This window comes from Thunnus albacares, chromosome 21 (genome assembly GCF_914725855.1).
Source record: "Thunnus albacares chromosome 21, fThuAlb1.1, whole genome shotgun sequence".
NCBI classification, from domain to species: Eukaryota; Metazoa; Chordata; class Actinopteri; order Scombriformes; family Scombridae; genus Thunnus; species Thunnus albacares.
Genome location: NC_058126.1, coordinates 19,399,219 through 19,423,923, shown reverse-complemented (window position 1 = coordinate 19,423,923; position 24,705 = coordinate 19,399,219). Strand labels below are relative to the sequence as shown.

Below are 24,705 nucleotides of genomic sequence, written 5' to 3'. Positions count from 1 at the left end.
GAAGCAGCTGTCATGCAGTCAGTCACTGGGAGTCCATGAATTATCCACAGAGCTTTCAGCACAACAGCTTTACAGCAGGTTCCATCAAATAGTTTTAGAGACAATTCAAACTTCAAACGCACTGAATGTGAAAGTAAGTGAAGCGCACACGGCGCACACAGCACGAACAGTGGAACTCAAGGTAAATGACAACCACAGTGCAAGTTTAATGTGTTTGTTTCTGCAGTAACCAGACAATTGGGATTTCTCTGCAGCACAGACTGAGCTCAGGTGATATATAGCTGGTATATACAGCTCAGGGCTGAAGCGGTAAACAGGGTGGGTAAAACCTGTGTTACCTCAGCTACTCTTTTTTGTGATAATGCAGAGACTTTGTGTTTGATTCAAGATTGACTTTCAATCTACAAGGTCTTTATTGTAAAAAAAAATAACACACAAGTAGGTGGTTTGACTTAACACTCAGGCAGGCCTGCATGAACACTATTTCAAAAATCAGAAGTGGGTAAATGCCCTGCTCATGTTGCGTCACCCTCTAGCCCTCAGTTTCTGTTCTCAGTTGAATCAGTTGAGTCTGTTGGCCCTAAAAATCCCGAACTCTCCACATGCATACGTCAACCTCATCAGTCAAGCTACTCATGCCTGCAGATGACACATCAATGACCTCAGCTACCGGAGAGAACCCAGATTGTCAACGACCTACATCATGGCAGACAAGGTGTAGTTGATAATATCAATGATGGCTCCATTTAAGAGTAAACCAGCATGAATAGCAGTTGGAATGAAACCACTATTAGTGTTACTGGTTACAGTTGTGTTTTGACAAGTCCAAAAGTCGGGCAGACAAACAGACGTCTGCTTGTAAAATCAAACCAAATGTTTTTGCATCTGTGGGACATATTTTCACACCACAAACTTCCATAATTTCAGTGTTTCCTGTATATTTGTGTTCTTTTATCGGGTTTCTCTATGAGGACAGAAAACCCTTTGAAACAGCATGTGGACCATTATGAGAAAGTAAGGCTCTACATTTACAGCCAGACTAAAGAATCTGTTTTAGGTGGCTTCACATCTCCTTTAGGCTGATGGTTTAATTGCAGGTTTAACGGAGTGGCACCCTTAGAAGCTGTAAAGTAAAACCTCCTACACCACACTAGAAAGATTTCTCTGGTAATCCAGTTGCAGATAACAATAGTCTGGGAGGAACCTCCATCACATTTAGATGTAGAGGACACACAGGCCAATATGTGATTTTTTTTTTTCTTTTTAATAAAAGGCCACCCATTGCACTCATCTTACCCCTAATGGTGGCAACTAAAACCTGCCTCAAAAGTAATTGTGGACCACTTTTGCTGCAGCTTAGCCATGCAGTACAAAGATACACCCCAAGTATCCATTAGCACATAGCAGACATATGATATCTGACCACACAGATCTGCTAGAGAGAGCACAGCTGAAGGACAAAAGAGACAGACAGAGAAGGAGAGATGATGAGGGGGGGGGGGACTGTTCTGCAGATGCATCTCCCCTTTAGTGGATTTCCACAGTTAAATTTATCACAGTCAACTGAGGAGGAAGACACTAATCAATAAACCCTCCCTGTCTCTCTCTCCTTCTTCCTTTCAATCTTTGCTGCTTTCCCCTCCCCATGTCTGTCATTTTCCACAACCCCCACTCCAAAAAACACACACACACACAATCAGCATGTTCATCCTCTTCAAAATGCTGGAGAGCAAGTGGTAGAAGATGGTAATAGAGCAGATCCCACTCGGGCTGAGTTGAGAGTATCTATGTGTGAAGGGCTCAATTTGAAGCTATTAAAAGGTGTCACATGTGAGAACTGCGTCAGATAAATGAAACCACCATACAGTGTGGTAATTTTTTTGCTAGATGGATGAATAGGCTGCAGCTGCAAGAACAAGAGCGCACCACATCAATCTCTTATTGCCATATTATTTACATATAACGCGACTAAATACATGCAGGTGTGGCATCTTCTGTCCCATTTAAAGGAAGTTGTGGTGAAGAAAAATTTGCATAGTCTACAGAGAAGAACATAGCAGATGATCTGAGGTTACTTCGCCATATACGAATCAGCCCACATGAGACTCATTGTTCATCAGTCAGCCAGCTGTGCTTCTGTGTCTCCACAGTCTTGAATCTTTTGAGATTCAAAGTAGGGTCTTAAATCATAGTTTTTTCATGGAAAATTCAGTTTTTTTATTTCACATTTAAAAATGTTAATATGGCAAGAAATGCTGTCATTTCACAGAACATTAGGACAGTCTCAGAAGGAATAGTTTGACATTACTATTTTTTTTTCCAAGAGTTACATTAGAAGATCATTACCACTCTCATATTTTTCTGTTAAATATAAAGGAGACAGTTAGCTTAGCTTAGCATAAAAACTAGAAACAGGGGGAAATAGTTTCTGGTTCTGTCCAAAGATAACAAAATCCACTAAATCCACCTAAAAGCTCAATAATTAATACATTATTTCTCATTTGTTCAAAAAAAAAAAACAGTTAGTAGTTTTACATGGGCTTATGTTGGGGACTACTACTTGGCGGGGTGCAGTGACTTCCTGGAGTCTTGTCCTCACGTGACGTTGTCAGACAACCAGCGGAAACACAAAGAAGTCACACATAACTCCCATAAATTAGTACTAGTAATTAGTATTTATGAATATCAAGTTTAGTGGTGAAATGAGCATACACAAATTTTAGGATCTGAAAAACACATATGATACCATATTATATGGTCAACTATTGCTGTTATTTCCCTACTTTAAAAAAAAACTGTATGCTTATTCATCTGAATGTGTTTTATTGTATCAGTTAAAGTGCATATATCAGGTGATATATTCTTTAACACTGTGTGAGATAGGAATGTATGGCTTGATGAAATCCTGTCACTTTAACTGACAATCCTGTGGCTGAACAGCAGCAAAGATATTTCTATAGTAACTGTTGGTTTCAACATGTACACAACTTCAAGTATACTGCAATATTTAATAGGTCAGATTATGACACTAAATTTTCCAAATGATGAGCAACTGTCCATCATGTGAAGCTGGAAAGCTCCTGTCAGCACTTTGAATCTATTTTGAAATGATACAATTAGTCATTCACTCTCATGGATGATGATGGCAGCATGTTTTTTCAATCATGTCACAACCCAAGGCTGAAACAGCAAGAAGATGCTGTAGCTCTCAATTTCTCCTTTAAATAATGCACACCATAAACCCTGGTGTTCAGTCACCCTCTCTCTCTCTTTCTCTCTCTCTGCTAGGTGTGTATTAGTGTGTGTGTGTGCATGCCCTGAGCAACCGAGTTTGTCTTCTCTCTACAGAGCCCCAGCCCTCCATGTGTCTACAACACAGATGTGCAAACCAGATGTTCCTGAGGAAAAAGAGCTAGAGACAGACCTGCTGTATTTGTCTGTGTGTTTTCCTAGTTTGAGTGCAAGAACACCGACAAGCCAAAAGCTTTTGTTTGTCAGGTGTATGGGTCTTATCAGAAACTCTCACAAGTTCTCACGTCTCCTTTTGAGTCCAGTCAAGTTTTCTAAGAACTGAATCTCTTCAGGGACTCCTCTTTTACCACTGGATTCCTTCCTAGCTTTTAAGGTAGAGAAGTCAAGAAGAATTTTCAGGCTGTATTGTTAAGATTGTCTCAACTAAGGTCAGTTCAAAACATGTCCGGTATAACAGCAGGCAGGAAAATACCTTAAGATTACACAGCATAACTGCTGTAGCTCCGGAGAGAGATATCCAGCATGTGTTTCCTCACGCAGACTCTATCAAGACTACCACACAAACTCTAAAATAAACAGGCACAGTTGTTTTATTCAGTAGCAGTCCAACAGCTATTTTTAAAACTGAAAAAAAAAACCCATTGGAATTGCAGGTGAGTGGCAGCTTCACCCATTCCCTCCTCTCCTCACTCCATTAGCCTCTGCAGAGCCAGCCAAGCGAGGATTACGGGGCCGGCTTGCTGTCTAATTTCAGAGATGTTAAAGTCACTCTAAGCAATGCGGGATTCACTCAAGAGAGTCATCAAAGTGTTCTGCCCGAGCCAACAAGAATCACCGGAGGAAAATGAGGGTGAAATCAGACATCAGAAAAACTGAAAATAAGTCTGTGCTTAAAGGCTGAAATGACAGCTTATCTTGGTCACCTAATTGGACAGAGACTTCACCCATTAAGCCATTTACTTGCGAGTTATTATAAGGGCATTTATTGCTTGGGATATCTATAGTCTCAAAGTACGTTTTGAGGGTAATACTCTCAAAACTTTCTTTCTTGGAGGGAAATTGTGTGCCTTAACAGCTGGAGAAAATGTGAAATAATGAAGCAACAGTTGTTTTTTTTTTCAATCCTACTCTCACACACATCTGTATGCTAAATACCGATCTTCTCATCGAACTCTCAGCAAGAAAGTGAGTGAGCTTGTTTCCCAAAATGTTGAACTATTCCCAGGGTTGCCAACTGGCGTCAGCCAGCTGGAGTGAGATTTTAGCTTTACTTTTGGGGATGGGTTGGGGTTAGGGTTAGGCTTTTTCAGTACTGTAAAAGCAGCACAAATGTCAATCCATTGTATTGGGGTGGAGGCAGAAATCTCAGAGACAGATATTGTGTCAAAATCAGAAAAAACAAGACTATCTGCATGAAGAGATTCTTCTAAAGCTAAGAGAGGAAATTTGTTTTTTAGTAATTTGATTGAACTGACCCTTTAAATGGGCTGGAAGGAGAAAAGGAGATGGTTTTTTTGTTGTTGTTGTAGTAACACCTCTGTGGAGTGCATTGAAAGCAAAATTATCCACCTCAAATGTAATAAATATCCCATTAATGTGATGACAATGGTAGAAAAGCAGCTGAATGTATGATTCAGCCTACGAAACACTGATATTCCTGTCTGTGTGTAATGATCAACCTATCTGTGCAATGAGAAAACATAGTTATTGTACAGTAAAATGTGTTTTTATTAACTAACCATATATTTTTAGTCATTTAATTATTGGAGAGTGTGCATTCAGTACATGGATTTGCCTTCATGCACACAATAACGGCACTAATGCCACTGCAAATATTATGAGACAATGTAAGCTGCAAAACTGGAAACTCCCTGTAATAATAAACTTGACAGGCCCAAAAAATTATTTTAACTCTCCAGAGGAAACAGAGTTTGAACTTCTACTAATAAAACAACTGTCCTCCCAGTTCTGATGGAGTACAGGACTTATCCCGAGGGCAGCTGCTTTACTCCAAAATCAGATTCCAAGTGGATACACTTGGAATCTGTAATATTATACAAGTCATGATGCACAAAAACACAGAACATTAATTACTGTTATATCCTCACTAATCCTGTCTTGTGCGTCAATCGCAGACAGCACACTCTCCAATTGGAGACACACATATCGATCCTGCTGCTGTGTGACGGCCATTTCATACACTCGAAAGGGAAGAATTCAAACATTCAAACAGCTGTGGTTAACAAACAGAACATCTGTACTGCAAAACATATGGCGTCATGAGGTGGCTTTGTTGCTTCCTCTTATTTGCCTTGACATTTGTTTGGGCATCATGAGAGTTGACAAGATGGTTCAATCGATGTGACATGTGCAACCGTTTCTGTTGAAAGTCCATGTTTTGTTGTAACTTCATTGGATTTAAATGATTGGTAAACTTGAACAGACTGATAAGACATGGCGGGGGGGGCGGGTTTGTGACTGTTTCTTTAAAATAGCTCTGCATAAACTAGTGCACATAGGGATGTAACATCACAAGGTTGAGCAAATCTAATCAAAACAGTACAAAAAAATAATGTTTTCAGAAGTAAAGACAAAGATTTGTATTTGCGTATCCTAATTCACTAAGCCACTGTTGGTTCTGATTTGCCAGCGGTGCAAATGTGTTTTAATTATCAATGACTTAATGAGTAGATGACTTAATTCTCTCAGCTACTTAATTCAACTTGGCATAACAGCAAAATTGAAATATTTAAGCAACACAGGGATAAATAATGAGCTGTTGACCATGTAATACCTTTCAATGGTCCCTTATCTATTCTAAGGATCATAGTTTTTCATAAGATCTTTAGTGCATTGTAATTTTTTAATAGATACTGCTTCAGTAACAAGTTCATCTAAGAGACAGTATTAACATATCTTTCATAAGTCAGAGTCTTCATTAAAGGAATATTTTTCAGGGGATGTTGAAACACTAAAATTATCAAGAGTCAAACTCTGCTGAGGATGATTTTGCTGATTACGTTCTCATCAATTAAAAGTTCAGCTGAAAAGTTCAGTCAAACAAGGAAAAGGCAATTCAACAAGAGTCTGCCCCTCTCGATTGCGGTGGCTGCCAGGTTACCAGTGCACAGCTGAACCACAATTTCACAGCCCTTCATTTCACAAGCTGCTAGCTTTCGTTTCCCAGTAGAGTGTTGCTCCCCGACCACCATGTTCACAATGAAAAGGGAAGTTCAAAAGACAAATGTTTAGAGGTGCTTTTCCATGAATCATTCGAAACCTTACAGTATATTAAGCTTAAGTCATATATTTTCTTTATAGGACGCAGCTTTGTTCTCTCATCTCATAATAGACACACAAAAATCCTGATAAATGGACACTAATTTGGAAACCAAAATATCTGTGTTGTTCCTTTTTACTAGAAATTAAATTGTCAGTGTCAGACAGTCAGTGTGTTTCACTTCTGATATCATAGATACCACACTGTTAATTTCCTTCTAACTGATAAATAGTGTACTGTGATGACATGACATAATATAATATTAATATCACTGATGTTACTGTGATTATGGGTGTCAGTGGAGGATTTTAGCTTCCCATTATGCTCTAAATTCCACTTCTGAGGCCTCTTTACTGATTTCTATCATGATTAAATGGAGGCAACTAATCAATCAACATGTTTATGTGTCTTCCACACATACACAAATGACACATTTTATGCTCAGATACGTGACCTTGTCATCTCAACGCTTCATATCATGTGCACCAGCGTCCAGCAGCACCCTCTCTTTTACTAATTAAACCTCCCGGGGCAGCAGCAGGGTTGTCAAAGAGCCGCAGACATTTTCACAGCGAGCAAAGACTGAGAGTCCTATCAAAGTAATGAACCCAAGGCCAGACTTGTAACCCCTTGTAAAGTCTGCACACTGAGGCATTTTCACCCTAATGAGAGGAAGTGATTAAACTGCAGGGTCATGTTGCTTACTTCAGCTTTAGCTCAGAGTTTAGGAGTATGAGGAAAGCTGCAATAAGGCCTCAGACTGTGTATGTTAGCGCCTGTAGTGCCATTCAAGGAATAGTTCGGCACATTGGGAAATTAGCTTATTCGCTCTCCTGCTGAGAGTTATATGAGAAGATTGATATCACTCTCACATCTGTATGCTGAATATGAAGCTACAACCAGGAGACAGCTAGCTCAGCTTAGCATGAAGATTGGAAACAGGGGGGAAACTGGTAGCACGTGTTTATCCAAAAGAAAAGACATTCGCTTAATTACCATATTTATAGGGAAGTGAAGTGAAACCGGAACTTTTGCATTGTGTTTCAGGAATAAGAAAACCTCATTCACATTTGTAACTACACCAATAACCAAAGGTCCAGCCTCGGAACAGAGCTTTTCTTTACAGTACATCATGTAGCTCACTTCATATGTTCTCATATTGTTTTTTATTCAATATTTATGATTTTAAGCTGTCTTTAACAAACACCATCTCCCATAAGCCCTTGACATTCGCAGACTAAACATCACAGCTCGACAGAGGAGTCGTGTCTGGAAGCAAGTTGCAGTAACAGCTAGCTTAGACATGTCTGTAACAACAGCAGGACAGACAGGAGTGAACACTGTACAAGTCTTTACACAGCACAGATTACAACTAGAAAGTTGAAAAATTACTTAAGAAGAACGCGTTGGTGAATTTTAAGGATATATACAAAACCAAGTTACGATGACGCAAGTATAGTGCTGCACTTGTAGTTTATTCATGGGGGGCTGTAGTTTTTTCTGTGTTTACGAAGTAATCGTTGTTGTCGTCTTCATGCTAAGCTAAGCTAACCATCTCCTGGCTCTGCCTACATATTTAGCATACAGAAATGAGGGTGGTATCGCTCTTCTAAGCTAACTCTCGGCAAGAAAGCATACAAGCATATCTCCCAAAATGTCAAACTATCAGGATAAACAAGTACTGAGCAAAGATAATCCAAAATTCAGCTGAGCCAAATCAAAGGCCAGGCTTCTATGAATCTTTGCAAATAAAAGCACACACACTGGGTTTTATGCACCAAGACCTTCATTATAATTTAAAATCCAAGTCCAGGATAAAGGAGCTCTTTCACTTATAAATAATTTTGACTGAGTTCCATAACTTCTACACAATGATGAGTGGGCGTAAAAGCACATTTGACTAATTCAATTCAGTCCACGGGGACAGCTTGAGCAGACAGTGAGGGTGGATGCAGGCTGTCGTTCCCAACTATTCTAGAAAGCAAAAGCCTCCATCTCTTGCTGTGTCACTGAGCAATCCTGCCTTACCTTTCCAAAGTCCCTGACGTCAAAAAGGTCAAAGGCCTCGAACAGCTCGCTTTTCTTCATGCCGAATATCTCGCTGCATGCTGCCAGGAACGTCCTGATATTCTTCAGGCACAGGAACTGTGTTGAGAAGAGAGAAAGAGTTCATCTGTGAATGAGTCAACTGTGAATGAACAGTATGATATATATGAACAATATGATGAGTTAATGTCTTCTCATTTTCATTTCCAGAGCTATACGTGTATTTTTAAGCCACTGAATAAGAGTCTTCTCCTTTTTTATTCTGCCTGCTAGCTTTCGCTCTGACTGTCTAATCAGGGCGTGCAGCTGAGGACCTGCTAGACACACTGGAGGACCACAGCTCTAAAAGATAGATGAATCAATGTTTATAGCCACCATGAGAGCATCTTGTTTCATTAATATGATGTATTTCTTGTTGAAGTAGAACAGTGGAGTAGTGGGTAATTAGGAGGGGATCATTCAATAGTGCAGGGAAAGAAATGAAGAGATATTAATTACTCTCTCTGGTACAGTATGATGTCACCATTAAGATCATGTGAACAAAAAAAACAAACAAACAGTAAAAATCAATTTACAGTTTGATAGAGTGCTTTTGTAATCTCCACTGTGTTCTTTTGTAATTTCTTAACTCTTTAATTTAGCAGCAACAAAAGCTGGCGACAGTATAGTTTAGACAAACATGTCGACATTTTAACCCTCTTTTTTATTTGGTCTTTAAGACCTCACTGCTATTATACTTCTCTTCCAAAAAATGTTTTTCACTGCTCATTCTTACTAGCAAGTTTTGGCTTTAACTTCACTTAAATATCCCCTCCAGGCATGTATTAAAACATATAAAAATATTATTTTTGGAACAATAATGTGTTTCTTGTATGGTTTTTCCTCAAAAAAAAAATTAACACTTTAAAATCTTTAAAATGGCATCTACTCCTTTTACCTCAATAAAAATTCCAGAATCTATGAATATGTACATAAGTCATAATACTGACTACTTCACAGAAGATGTTTCCTACTACCCTGAAAGTCCATTCTCAGTGTTTGTGCACTGGAGGCTTCAGTTCCCCCGTCACACTTGTTGCAAACTGGACAGGGATTGGCTTCCAAACTAGTTGTGAAGTCACAAATCAGGCTCGTAAGCCCTTACACTCAGATTTTCAATGAGCGCAGTAAAAGTAGGAACAAGAAGAGAAACATATTTTTGAGTGGAGGGGAATTTTAACCTAAAAAGCAAAATACGTCACTTCTTGAGAACCAGAGGGTTTTTTTCTGCAACTGTAAAACCTTTAATGTACTGGGATGAATACATATATTCTATTGTCATATAATACTGTAAATGCCACTTTTACTTGATATCATGACAGCTTCAAACTGAGTCATGCACTAATTTCCATATGGGGGGAATAAAGGTTGTTGGCAACAATAAAGTAACATATTACAGGTAACACTAATGTAGAGGAAGAGGCCAGGAACTCATTCTCAGCTCATTTTCATACACTGAGCTTAATTACAGCTGATGGAGCACCCTGATCAGAGAAAAATTGAATCAAATGATCAATAAGTAACTCCTCTAATGAACAAGGCCATTCACTGAGAATGTAAATGTTTTCTGCTTCGTCTGCAACCAAAATCTTTAGCTAATGATCTTAAAGGGGTTTCACCCGAACGCCATTTATCCAAATTATGCCACAGTTAGCGCTGAATGCTGCCTACCAACACCAATGAAACTGAAGAAACGTTGGGGGAAAGCCACAGTATTTAAGTAAGACTTTCTGAAGTGGTTTCAGACACTGGGAACTCTCTTTATGAAGAGTGCAGAGTGGCAGGCAGGAAGGGAAGGGGAAGGTGTCAACATACTGTAGTTAGCCAACATGCAACAGTATCTCTGACTTACGCCCGTTAGCCTTCCTGTGGCCGATAGAGGGTGGAACTAAAGAGGATGCTGATGAAAGAAATGTTTCAGGAAGTAATGTTTTTTTTTTTTTTGCCACATCACTGTCCACCACAGTTCTGGTTTTGGGTTAAGAAGGTGACTTCATCTAGCTGAATTGCATTGTGGTGGTTTTTTTTTTGATGATTTAGAGAGCAGAGCGGGCATTAGAAGCTAGTTTTTTACATTTTTATTTTACCCCTACGCTCAAATGTTTGCAGGAATAAAGGCTCATCTGTCAAAAGTAGATCATTACACATGGATTATGTGGCACCATGCAAAGTGTTGTGTGCATGACGGAACTGCTACATAGCTACATATACATGTGTCAATACTGACATGCAGGGTACAAAGATAACAGGATGTCACTGCCAACACATATGCAAAGACCAGCTGTGTGGTTTTGACTTGTATATGTGAACAGCGAGGTGTTGCAGTAAGAAAGGATCAGCATCAGAATGAGAAAAGACAACTTAGGACACTACATTGTAGTATATTCAGAGGGGGACTATATAACTCAAACAGTGCAAGAAAAATGACTTCATTATCAAAGCTGTAGTTAAACTGGAAACTAATACTCTAACATGAATGGCTATGCAGCTTTAAAAAAATGTCTGAATATCACAATGTTATTCGAGTCATAAAAAAACTGCTGAGTCATTTAAGGTGTCATGAAGAAACTTCAGAGAGGAGAGGCAGAAATGAAAAAGAGTTGAGGCTTGTTGACAGCGTCACCTCACTTTTAGTTGCCATTTCATCCACTCTCTCCAAATGAAATCCAGTATAGTTATTGCATCTGCAGCACTTGCAATCTAAGCTAATTGGAAATTCTTCAGAGATAGGTTTACATATAACGGCGCATCTTCACCATCTCTTCTTCTTTTTCATCTTGGGTGACAGGTTTAACAGGAAACAGATTTCATTAACCATTTCCTGTTCCTTAAGAGGAGCACAACCCTGAACCATGCTGTTAATATGTGTAGTCCATGTTCAGAGGTCTACCTGTGCTCATGTTAGACAATCTATTAGAAAATAACTCAGTATCGTCTTGGAAAACAAAGCAGTGGAACCTATTCTGACATAACCTTCACACCTTCACCCTCGTGGTACAAAGTGAGATCAGATTTGTGTGCATGGCGCATGCCCATGCATCAATATGAAATGCCTTTCCAATCCAATTGAATTAGGCTTTACAGATGACTTCACAAGAGAGAAAAAAGCCCCCAGCCAGTGAGCCTGACATAAGAGGCAGCGTAAAGCAGAGAGCGAGCAGTGAGTGAATAATATTGAATGTTTACACTCGTACACATCACTTTCTTTTATCAGACAAGCACATCTTGTCTGCCTGGAGTCTCTGGAGAGTCCCAAAGGACCTCAGTATATTATCTGAGGGAAGCAGCTTCACAGAGTGCAAATGAAAGACCGTGTCTCTGCTGCACCGAGCTGAAGACAGTAGAGGGGGAATTGTATTAACAAGAGTGTAGCAGCATGAAGCAACCAGTTACTGTTCCACTGACAGCTTTTCTTCTGCATTAGTGACTCTGTGGGGCTCAGGGAGTGAATGGCCTAATGTGTGTGTGTGTGTCTGTGTGAACGTGTGTGAGTATGTTTGTGAATGCATGTCTATATCTGCATGTATTTGTTGTATGTAAGCTATAAGCTAGTGTCAGTGTGGCAAACTAAAATCAAAATGTATGTTAAAATATTTTTTGTCATTTTATGTATGCTCTGGGTTTATAAACTGAATACACTTTGAACGAAAATGTTTATTGATGACTATTTCTACTGAAAGAGTCTACACCCATGCTAGCGGGTTTGTGAGGCCTTACTCGGCACGGCAGAGCTTTAAACTGAATGCTAAAATCAGCATGCTAACATGTTCAGAATGACAATGCTTATGCTAATGTTTACCATCTTACTTTAGCATGCTAATATTTGCCAACAATTGAAAATTTAAAGAGGCTATAAACAATATTCTTAACAAAGGGTTCATGACTATTTGTATATAAAAGGTTTCATGTGTAGTGAGAATTGTCACCCAACTCCAAAAATTCCCTCCATTTTGGTTTTACTGCCCACAACTTATTGTCTTACTCTCACCTCTCTCAAATCATCTCAACACATCTTAAACAGCACAAAGACAAAGTTGGCAGCTAGCTGGTGAAGAAAGCCAGATATTTTTCACAGGAGTTGGTGGAGACCAAAAGCAAAGCTCAAGAAAAGTTAATATTATACATTAACCAGGTGGCCAGAAATACAACTCCAAATGAATGCTAACGCTTATCCGTATCCACTGAATGTGTAAATAAGCAACTATTTTCTAGCATGCTAGCATCAACTTCAAAGGGTGATAATCTTGTTTCCATCATTTGGGCTGATAATCCATGAGAAAACCCTGTACAGGAATGCTAAAGATACATTTTAGGTCATGTAGAAACATTGCCGTCACACATTGTTTGTCCACCAGAGACTTCTGACTTTATTTCTCAACTGTAAAATGTCCCACTCAGTACATATCTTGGTACTAATTATTCTTAAAAAAAATATTTAGCCCTTCTCTACGTATGTGATGTGCTATTGTGTGTAGCTTTGTATTTTGTATTTTGAATAATGTGTTCTGCATGTTTTTTGCTTTGTACTGTTTGTTGTTGTGCTGTTGTATGTTTTGATTGTGGGGGACTATAGATGTAAATTAGCTTTGAGCTAACTCTGGTGCAGTACATCATTCATGTTAAAAACTGTAAACTGTCCCGATAAATAAATACAATACAATACATGCTTGTTCATGTTACTCTATGTGTTTATGAAAAAACTTACCAGCTAAAAATTGTTGTGTGAATTTTTTTAAACTCTCAAATATCAATATCGTCAGGTTTTATGTTATTATTATTTTAAACCTGGGATTCATAAATGTACCAACTGAAACTGTAACAAATCCAAGGCAAATATAACCAACAATGTTAGTATACCTATTTCTGCATTTTAATGAAACCTGCAAACAACCTCATTGTAAAGAATGAGGAATTAGGGACAGATTAAGCTTTAACATCTCAGCAGGAAGCTCCACACTGACTCAGTTTGGATCAAAATGCATTGCTTATACAAGACCCGTGTGTGGAGGGCTTAAAATCCCACTCGAGCATTTCATCTCTCAGACCAACCATCTGGAATATAAGGCAAAAAATATTCCTGTAAGACAAGCCATCTCGCTGCTGTGCTATTGATATGAGCCAGGTCGCGCTCTGTATCCACAATAAGTATCCAGTTTCTGCTTATGTATTCCTTCATACAAGTCAAAGCTCCATAGCAACAAGCTGGAGCCTTTTATGGTCCCTGTGCGAATTGTGGGGCTTAATGAAATCCTGTTCTTGTTCTCTCATAGATCACTGCAATAAAAGACAGCTAGAGTTTGGCCGTCTCACTGTTTAAACCTCGTTGGCCATCAATTAATGACAATCAAATGGATGAGTCTCTTGCAGAGGGAATCAAGGCCTGTGCAAAGAATCTCACTTGAAAGATAAAAGCTCCCTCCCTGTTTGAATCTCTCATATGCTTAAAGATAGTAGTGTGGAAAGTAATGAAGAAGATAATGAAAAGAAACTATTCTTAAGCAATGTAGAGAGAAAAAAATTTGACCATTCTGGAAAGCATATATGTCTTTCAATCTCAAACCTCTGTTGGATTATGTCACTGAGATTGTGTCTGGTGTGAATGACATAATGTCCACATCCCTCATCTGTGGAGCTCTTTTGTCAAGACTCAAAGTCATAACCAGTGGGTGACAAATCACAGTCTAAGCGATCAGGTCACATCCATGTCATGTAGGAGCTTTTGTCAGCTGTGTAACCAGGAAATGGGAGGTGGAACGTAGGCGAAGGTCTGTTGACGCTCTCTCAGCCTGAGACTGGGGTCATCACAGCAGACAGTGAGGCAACAGGGACTGGCCAGACACCCATCAACTTACTTATCTTAATGGAATACTGTCAACATTAAGCAATGATCAGCAGCTTTTTATTCCAGCAGTACATTGTGGTAACTGATCGTTTCTCCTTTCTGGTTTAAGGTGCATTAAACTGTGAAATGGGCTTCTTCTTGGGTTGGAATGAAAATCCACAGACTTGGTTTACAACTGCACATGACTGAAAAACACTGACAAAGCAGATGGTCTTTCCAGTCACTTTTTCCAGTCACTTTCATGGCTCGGAATACCCCCTTTTAGTTGGTGACAACCTCCTTATCACCTCTTTTCTTATCACATTTCCTGAGAGGAACTATTTTGTTTTTTCAAGGCTACGGCTCATTGGTCATCTCCATCTTTAGGTGAAGATTAGACAAACAAAGTATTTATAGGCCACAAGCTTTTTCCAGAGAACCTGTAGCATCTCTAAGACTAATTAATAACACTACACACACCTGCAAAGGCCTAACAGCCAAGCGAAACATTTCAGTTTCCACAGGAAGTGAATAAAAATAGTAATGTTCTGATTCCGAAATGACTTCCTCATTCACTCATTCATAACTCCCTATATTATAGACACTAGCTTACTCTGTGGTGATCAGTGAATTGGTATTTCAGACACTTAGAATCATCATGATAGGAATCATCATTTTTCATCATCACTGACGGTGTAGGGTAATTTTCACATCTATAAAATGTCATGCTTCCACACAAGAAGCTTAGGATCAGTCTGGTCATATTCAAAATTCTGGTTTCTATTTGCAGCAGATGCTCTAAGCCACATCACTGCCTCCAACATTCAAAAATCTTGAATCAATGGTACCATCTAAAACCTCTATCTTACTCTACTCTGTTCTATTCTGCTCCGATCCACTCTACAAATTGTTTGTCACAAAGATCACTGTAACAATAGGTAAACCCCCTAAATCTCTTCATTTTCCTTCTTTTTGCAACAACAACAAAAACTGTGCATCACAGCCATCATCTAGTCAGAAGACAGACACAGACTGACTGATCAACAAAACTGTCTTTCAATACACGCAACATAAGCGTTCTAATTTCACATGTTTCATAAAGTCCTGCTCTGCTGCACATTGATCAAATCGCTATTTCATGTTGACAAATTCATCACCCCGCCCTGTCTGAGCCATCATATGTCACAGTTTTGGAAAAGGTTGTGTTTTCCCTGTTCACACTTGAAATTTTAGATTCAACCACTCTGGAAATTACAGTCAAAGACATATAGCTAGTTCTCCATATTTCTGAGTTTCCTTAATGTAATGACAATAAGGCTAAAGGCGGAAACCCCACCTCCCTTCAAACCCCCCTACCTTTCCACCTCTCTACCTCCCCCACAACACAAATAAGTGTCTCCCAAGCTATTTTCCATTAAATCCTGGTTTTAACCCCGATGACCCCCACGTATACAGTCAGCTCACTCCATCCCCCCACTAGATAAGGGAATTGAATTAGTGCTACTGCGTGAGATATGAATCCTCTTGGCTGCGGCGACGCAGGTCAAGTAGTTTCAGCTTCAGCTATGTGTAATTGGCTCAAGAGAAGGTTTATGAGGGGGAAAAGGTGGCGGAGGGTTGAATGTCATGTAAACTGAAAAGTAAAACTTACACACCAAATGTGCGAGCAGTACACTGATGCATAAAGCAGACAATACCCCTCCTCCTTCTCCTCCATCTACTCCCTTCTGATTTTCTACCTCATGCAAGATACTGTTAAAAAAGGGTGAGAGAGGCTCTGCTGTGCTACTTGACAAAGCATAGTCAACTACTGTTTGATCCATGTGTGCGTCTGTGCCCATTTAGGTGGGGGGTTTGATCGATATGGGTTTTTGAAGGCACACTGCTATCAAATGCTTTTTAGATTTAAGCTGGTGAGAGGAAAGATTTTGAGCTGATAAACTGTAAATTTGTCAATTTTCATGCCAGCAAGAATTCAAAGTTTCTGCAGATTTTTATTTCTGCCAGCTTAGAGCCTCACAGGAAATGGTGTACCATAAAACTGTACGCACTGCGTTAATAATAAAAACAATATAGAGCCTCGTTACATTGCCCTATCCCTTGTGTTTGCTATCTCATACGAGCATGAGCAACACTACTATTTCTACATTCTTTGCAGGGTTTCTTACCCCTTCCTTCTTCTGTCTTCATTACACAAATAAGGACATTCCCATTTCCAACAGACAACAGTCATCCATCACTTACACCCTGAGTCGCTCAGCACAGGATGCTTTATACATAACTATCCCTGCTGGAAAAGACGCAGGGTCAATAATCTCCTGAACTGCAGAAGCCGTTGGCCATATTCATACTGGGTCCCCACACACAAACACACAAGGTATACAAAAGTCCATAAATTCTATTTTAGGCAGTGTATCGAGGTTTTAGTGAGTCTTAAATCAGCTTTCTGAAACCTGCAGAGCTTGATACAGCGCTATGCACCTCACGTGGCTCCAGGTTTCCACTACAGTGAACATGGCAGTAAAAGGCTGCACACACATCGCTGCTGGCTGTGACAATGGTTATAGGCTGGCATCATCTGGATCAACATCTACATTTCCTGACTGCTCACTGTCTTCCAAATAGCATCTTGACATTTCCATCAAGCTTAAAAAAGGGCAAAACTACTATTGTCATTGGTTAATCTTATTATTAAAATATTCATAATTATACTGTACGCTGAGAGGTCTCATTCGATGTGGGTAAGCCTCTGACTACACTTAAAATGTCACTTGTGATGATGATGGTTTACCAGTAAAGACAATAGACAGTATTGACTTTCTCAGAGCTTTCAGAGCACTCAACAGTGATTAACTGAACCATGCATGCCAGAACTGAGTAACATAATAACCATTGATTGCAGATACATTCTCCACCGCTGAATATCTCCTAATAAAATCAGCATATACATCATCTATACTTTAATGTGCACTGGAGCATAGCCTTTATCGGTTGGCTGCCGTGCAGGCTTGTTACCTTGGTGACGGAACGAAAGGTCAGTACACTGTGCATGTGTACGAGTGCTATATAATCTTGTCTTTGCAAATATCTGTGTCCATGTCACTGTATATTAAGGAGCCCATGAATATGCATGTCATCATGGTGACACAGCGGAACAAACCAGTGCAACTGCATTACGCTGTACTGGAATCGTAAACAAGAGGCGGTGGTGCCTTGCGCTGACGTGTCATGCACGGCTGCAGTAATGTGGTGTTTACACAGTGACAGGTGCGATGCTTTCTTCAAAATGAATCAACGGGGGCAGCAAGGCCTCTGCTACTCAGGGGTAGTCATCAAGGGACTCAAACTGTGTCCGACTGCGTGCATACTGCATACTAATAGCAGGCAGTTTTTACTATGTGCAATATTAGTATGCAAATTGAGAAGGTCAAATTGATGAGTATGCATACAATATGGATGAGAATGTTAAGTATAAAGTGTGGTCACTGATTAAACCTGACTCATCCTTCACGCCTTATTGTTCCCATAGAAACAACCCAGGAAGGGACATTTTCAACACAAGATGATGGACAACAACGAAAGCAGCAAATTTACAATTTTGTAAAGCAATGATTTTGTTTCCTCAAATAATCAATCACATAAAATACCATAGCCTAAAAATGTCAAATAAAAATTTGGAGTCAGTGTGTGGTTGTATAAATGTATTCTGGATTTAATTCATTTGCAACTGTTGCTGCTTACAGTGTTTCATAAACCTGGGTTTCTGGAGTGCTGGTTACTTTAACATCTGATCTGAGACTGATTTACAGCACACCTGGAACGCCAGGTGAGTGCAATTATCTAGCTGATTAACTAGAAGGTGGGGGTTGCAACATCTGTTGTAGCAAACGTGAACTGTAAAAGGTTTATATGAATAGTAATATGTGAGCTCTTTAGATTTGTGTTCATTAAATGCTTACTTTATATCACTATGAGTCAAACATATTTTTATGATAAGCTAAGTTAAAGGTATTTCTTATGCACTTGCCTACTTCAGTCGTTTCTCACTTTTTAACAAAAAAAAAAAAAACCTCCTGTCTCGCTCTCTTTCCTGTTACACTTGTACTCAGTCAACTATATGAGAATGTACCATGGCTCTTTTGAGTCACTGTCATTTAATGCTCTCTTGTTTTGCCTCACTTGTAAGTCACTTTGGGTGAAAGTGCCAAATGACAGAATATAAATGTAATATGCAAGCATGTGTCCAAGATTGTGGATGTGGAACAGGGAGAGAAGGAGAGACAGAGAGGGAGACTGTGTGTTGTACTGTATGAACAGTGAGTCTATGACTTTAAAGTGTGTGTCGAGCGCGCACACACACACACACAGAAGAGGCATTACGTATTAATAAGTACTTTTAACACTTCACCACATCACTTTACACAGTCACACCTCACTCATCTCAGACCATGTTCTGGTTTATTATCAAGTACTGACATTTCATTTACAGAGGCAGTGCCTCAGTGGGTTTTATTTCCTCTGAGATCACACTAAATACCCATACTCCTACCCAAAAAGTATAGAGAGTATTAAAAAAATGTCCTTTTGCTGTTTGGGACATCTCATTTTATGTTTTTACTATTACGTGGCTGTAAGTTTTAACTAGTCTTCTACGCCCATATGAATTGTCTTATTCTGAAGGAACCAAAGGAAAATCAAGACATTCTCTCTCTGTCTTTCTCATTCTCCCACGCTATCTCTTTCTAACTTTTGTCTTTGCAAGTGATGAGCGAGCCTTGCAGCCTTTGAAGCTTGCTGCATGGAGTGTTCGCTGTGTGAAACCAGCTTTTTCTATTCATTGTTTGACATCACAGAACTTTGGTCTCAGCTTGATAAAATATACATATGTACCATTTATAATGCATAATAGTATTCTCAAAGTGTACTATATGTACAGATGTAATATGCCTGCCAAGGTCTCCCACAGTTTGTCAATCAGGACACACCTGCTGCATATCTGTCAAAATGCAAGATTCTGTGTGAATCTGTTGCGTTATTTATTGAGCAGAATCTAAGAGGAAGAAGTGAGAGTTGTATGATTAGCAGAAAGGTCACAGCTTAGCTCTGATGTTGCAGTCGTCTTCCCACAAGATTACAGCTTAAAACATGCTCTGGCATAATAAATCAATCACATGCATCAGCGGTGGGTCTATGTTGAAATATGCTAAAAGCTATGCCTGCTAGCTAGCTATAACATTACTGTATTCTGCACCGCATTAAAATAACCAGATAATTAATTCATAAATGTCTTAATTAAGTCTTCATGGTATTTCCATGTTGGTTTAGAATCTGTGTTTGTAAAATTCATGATGCGTTTTTTTTTTCTCTTGTTCTTCTGTGTGTTGATGTTTTTTCTTGCTCTGTGCACCACTTTCTGCCGCTTGATGCTCATTAAAATTAGACCTGACTCGCTTTCTCACACTTTCACTTTCCAAAAATGAAGAACAGGCCTTGAAGCCTTTGAAGAGCCCCGTGTGAAGAGCAAAGTAGGTTTTTTCACTGTGTGAAGAGAGGCAACTTCTCTCCTCATTGTGTCTGTCTGACATCTCAGTACTTTGGTCTGAGCTTGATCGAGGGCATGTTTAGTTTCACTTCCTTCCTCTATTCCATTTCCTGATTTCCTGTGTATGTCGAGGCTCACGGCTGGTCTGTGTGAGAGGCTTTCAGCAGCTGGTGGGGTTCGCGACAATGTTCTCATTCTGAATCTGTAGCTTATAATCCTGTGTCACGGAAAACAAGGCAATAGTAGGTTTAACAAGTTAGGGGTGTCAGGGCAAATTTCAAGATTTCAGTTTCAATCCAGCTATAACACATTCTAAGCCCAACCGAACCTTGGTTTTCCTGTATTTAAGCAGTTGTTTCAGTCTGTACTGAATGCATCATTGATGTCATTCTTTGTCACAGTCTACTAGCTTACTAGTTAACCCACTCATTTACTGTAAGGAGATTAATTCCCTTCCTAACAACTCCTACAAGCAGTGTTTGAAAGACATTTGCAATCATCTCAGTAAAAACTAAGATTCAGCAGAACACCAACCCAAATGTTCCAAGAAGCAGAAGGACAGAAAGACTGCATGCTGCCTGTTTGACCACATGGTCTTTTTGTTGCGCCATATTTGCAATCCATAGTTCCTCATGATGGTGAACCCCTGATTTTCACAGAGTGAGACAAAAACAACTACTGATTATGTGGTGTTTTCTCTGGTACAAAAACAAAATGCAGCAGTTGCTGTGGTTGAGCAGTGTCTAGACTATGTAATTGAATCATTACAGCCCTGTAAAACAGTGATCAAAGAGGGTGAAAATTGTACTTTATACTGAACTGAAGCCCTTAGCTGGAACTTTGAGCTCTTCATTTTAAAGGGTTTCGCAAACCTTGTAAACTGCACAATTTCATGCACCCATGCACAGAGTACAGCACAACATATGGGTCCTCCAATCATCTAATCATTGCATCATTCCTAATCTTACAACATAGAACAGGCAACTGCACAGATCAACTTATTTCCTCAGTAAACACACTGATCCAAGCTACTTCACCTCATAGTTGTACTGCTTTTTCATCCTGCGTACAAGCACTTTGCTGGCTCTTTGTTGCCCTTACATGAAGCCATTTGTCAATAGAACTGACTCACGGTGCAGCCCATACAAATCACCTAAACACAATTTATGTTGCAGAATGAGAAGCGACCCGTCCTGATGCCAACATCACACATGTGAACCCTCCAGAGATTCTGATGCATTGTGCTTTAATTATGCAGCTAACACCAGCACAGCAGGCTAGCCCTTTAGGGTCCTTTATGTCCTTGGAGATGCATCTATGGAGGCCAGACAGGCTCTTTGTAGCCCTGTCCCTTCACTGCCTTTGTCTTTCCATCTCAGAGGTCCCTTGAGTGAGGCCACGGCGGCGTCCCATGTGTTATTATTGGCCAATGATAAAGTGGCTGCCACGGCCCTCATGAATTATGCACAGTGAAAGGGAAGCAACTCCACCCTCAGTTATGTAAATGTAACTTTGAGGAGACAGGGAGGGTAAAGTTGCTGGCGGGGTATGACACCAATTTCTAGCTGAACACTGATGCACTCGTAGAGGGAGTTGTTATCCAGCATCGCATGGTGTGAAAGTGTGTGAAAGGGGGAGCCACTCATGATCTACTGACATAGAAATAAAGCAGTAAAGTTCCAGAACCAATATAAAATATTAAATTATCATCATATTTTAATGTAAATGCACATTTGTCACGACAATGACTGATTGACTGATCGGCAGGTCATGAAAATGTTCGTATTTGACAAGTGTCTGGTGTTTCCCAGTATAAATTGTCTGGTGAACAGGAAGTGATGCACTTTAAATCTCGGAGTAGGTGGTTTGCATGACTTGTTACAACCGCCATGGTTGATGAGGCAATGAAATGAGAATAACCTTCAAAACCTCAAACTTTTATCAATGATAATATTTTGTCCTAGACACACAGATGACCTCTGGGGAATGTCGTTCAAAAACGCTGCAGTAACAAGCACCTAGCACCTTATAGAACAAGAGTATGGGTGTAAAGTATGCACACATACACGCATGAACTTGCATGTTACAATGCTAATTTCGCTTCTGAATGTAGCATCATGACTGGCTCACCAAGTGAGTAAGCCATCCACCCAAGCATAAAACAAACTGACTATAAATAACCCAGTCTGAGTCAAGCCAGGCTGGGCCAGGCCGAGCACTGAGCAAAAGTATGGTTCACAACCTTTTGACACATGGCAGCTCTCTTGTATATCATTATGTCATGACTGACAGCAAACACTGACCTATTGACGTCCTTTTATCAGTAATTGTAAATGTAAATGGACCAATAAGCTTCTCCTCTTACATCCCCAATCTAGTTTGGTCTGAAATTTCCGAGTAAAAAGATCCTTCAACAGTTATTCTCATTGCCATTGATGACATTACAATCCTCTATGCTTATTTAAATTGTCCTCTTGACCTGTGTGCTGCAGCTGAACAGCACATATCCAATTTGATTTAGAAAGACCAGTAACTGCATATCATATTGACCGTGCCGCTGTGACATGGCGTTCAGAGTGCTTTTTCCAGGAAACAAGCGTAATCCCCCTCTCCATCAGTTGTACAGTGCATCCATAGAACTGATATTCAAACCTACATCACCTGTTTTGCATCAGATGAGAGCATTAGGGCACCCACTTCAGACTAGTCTCAGTGCGTGTGTGTCACTGGTACAGTCAAATTTATCTGCAGCAGGTCTGCAGGATCAGTAGGTGAGTGTCTACCTCACTGTGTGTTGTCACCAAGCCAGAAACACAGATTCACTGTTATGAAGGCGAATATTAATCTGGTCCTGACTCCAGCTGTCCTGTTATTGTGAAGCAGATGGTATCTGACAAACAGGAGCAGTGTAGCCACAGTTCTCTATCTGTCTATCTATCTATCTATCTACCTATCTATCTATCTATCTATCTATCTATCCATCCATCTATCTATCTATCTATCTGTCTCTCTGGGAACTCTAGCAGTAGTAATAATTTTTAAAGATGTCTGTAGAGTAGTATTTACAGCATGTTACAGTTACATTGTATTGCAATACCGAAAAAAATAAAATACAAACCAAAAATGTAACCAGACTGGTTAAATAATAATAACATAATAAGTGCCTTTGTTCCTTTTTATTACCAGGCAAGCCAAACAAATCCCTTTCTTGCTTAAATTCTCAATAAAAATAGATATTGCAGTGATATACCAGATTATTCATGTGGTTAATCCTATGAAATAAATCCACTTCTCTTATTAGGATAACACACAACAAAGCCTCATCCCCACTTCACCTTTATCCACTGTTTGTCTACATCACCTATAGAGGGCAGATTGAGGAGCTCCTGCAACATAACGGTTCAGTGTTTACTAAAACAGTCTGTCAATATAAGTAACTTATATTATAATGTTAGGTAAAAGACCGAGGGAAAGTGGGAGGGTTTGTCACCTTTGCGCAACTTTTATATCTCACCAAGTTCGCTCAGATAGGTGCCAACCAAACTCCGTTCAATTCTTTGTCAGTTTAGTGTTTCCTTGCTCCCTGGCAAGCGTCCTCATGTCATAAAACAAAATTTAAGAGCTCTCCTCATTGATTAGGAGCCTACATTGTCTTCGGAACAGATCCAACACACAAGCACTCATTGGGTGAATAAAATTTCCACTAATATAATTTGTCGACTTGTTATTCGTACAATTTTTCGCCACCAAAATACACCGTGTAGGCGGTAACGAGCGGTGTAACCAAATTTATTAAAGTTGAGATTTTCTATATACCAAGTGCTAATTTGTGTATCACATCATGCCGAATTTTATATATAGCTATTCTCGTTTATAATAGGTGCCAGTCATGTTCATACAGGTATGTACAATTGCTCAGAAGAAGAGAAACCTTAAACTAGCTTATTTTTTAACGAAGTCTGGTTGCGCTCTCTCCATTGGGGCTAAGTTGTAGTTTGGCGACGAAGGAACAGGCATTAGGGTTGCCTACGGTCGTCTCTTACCTGTGACATTTGAGGTCGGAGGTTAATCTCCTTCAGGTTGATGGACTGGGGTCTCAGGTTGTTGAGCAGGTGGCAGAGGAGGACTCCATCCCGGAGGGTTTGGGCCAAGTCAAATACCTGTGCAGACTCCCATGTAACCCTGTGGTTAGCTGGAAGCACCTTGCAGTTTATTAACCACAGCGCGCACTGCCTCCAATACTCCATCATTATTCTGACTTCAAAAGGACGAGCTTTAAGAGAATTTGTTTCTTTAGCGAGTGAAACTGCTGGCGGCTCGGCGGTGCGTCTTAAATCGTATCCATGCTGTATTCGCCAACTGTAAAACTGGATGAAAACAGAGCTGGACCGCGGTAGAGAGCTGGCAGGGATGCAGGCAGCCGCTCGGAGGATGACAGTCCGGTGAACTGAGGCTGTGGATGGAGCGCACCCTTCTCTCTCTCTCTCTCTCTCTCTCTCTCTCTCTCTCTCTCTCTCGCTCTCTCTCTCAATGTCTCTCTTCCCTCCCCCTCACCCAGCTCTTCACCTCTTCCGCTTGCAACCCATAGGCTCGTTGAGTACTATGTATGAAATTACAGTGCAAGAAATTACAAAATATAGCCCACAACCACACTGAATGTTTCAAAGCGCGAAACACAACATAGGCTGTAAAGAAATAAACACGCATTTCCTTAGTTTAAACTTT

At 39.9% G+C, this 24,705-nt stretch overlaps 1 protein-coding gene across 1 annotated transcript in view; it reads right to left on the bottom strand.

The window, feature by feature from the left end:
• The window catches only part of LOC122972694 (guanine nucleotide exchange factor VAV3), a 94,658-nt gene extending 70,210 nt beyond the window's left edge, over positions 1 to 24,448 (bottom strand). The window contains exons 1-2 of the mRNA XM_044339950.1: positions 24,024 to 24,448; positions 8,561 to 8,677 (exon numbers count right to left, since the gene is read on the bottom strand). Of these exons, the coding sequence (XP_044195885.1) occupies positions 8,561 to 8,677; positions 24,024 to 24,230 (324 nt within the window). The 5' untranslated portion in view covers positions 24,231 to 24,448. The remainder of the gene's footprint in view (positions 1 to 8,560; positions 8,678 to 24,023) is intronic.
• Positions 24,449 to 24,705: the final 257 nt, after the last annotated feature.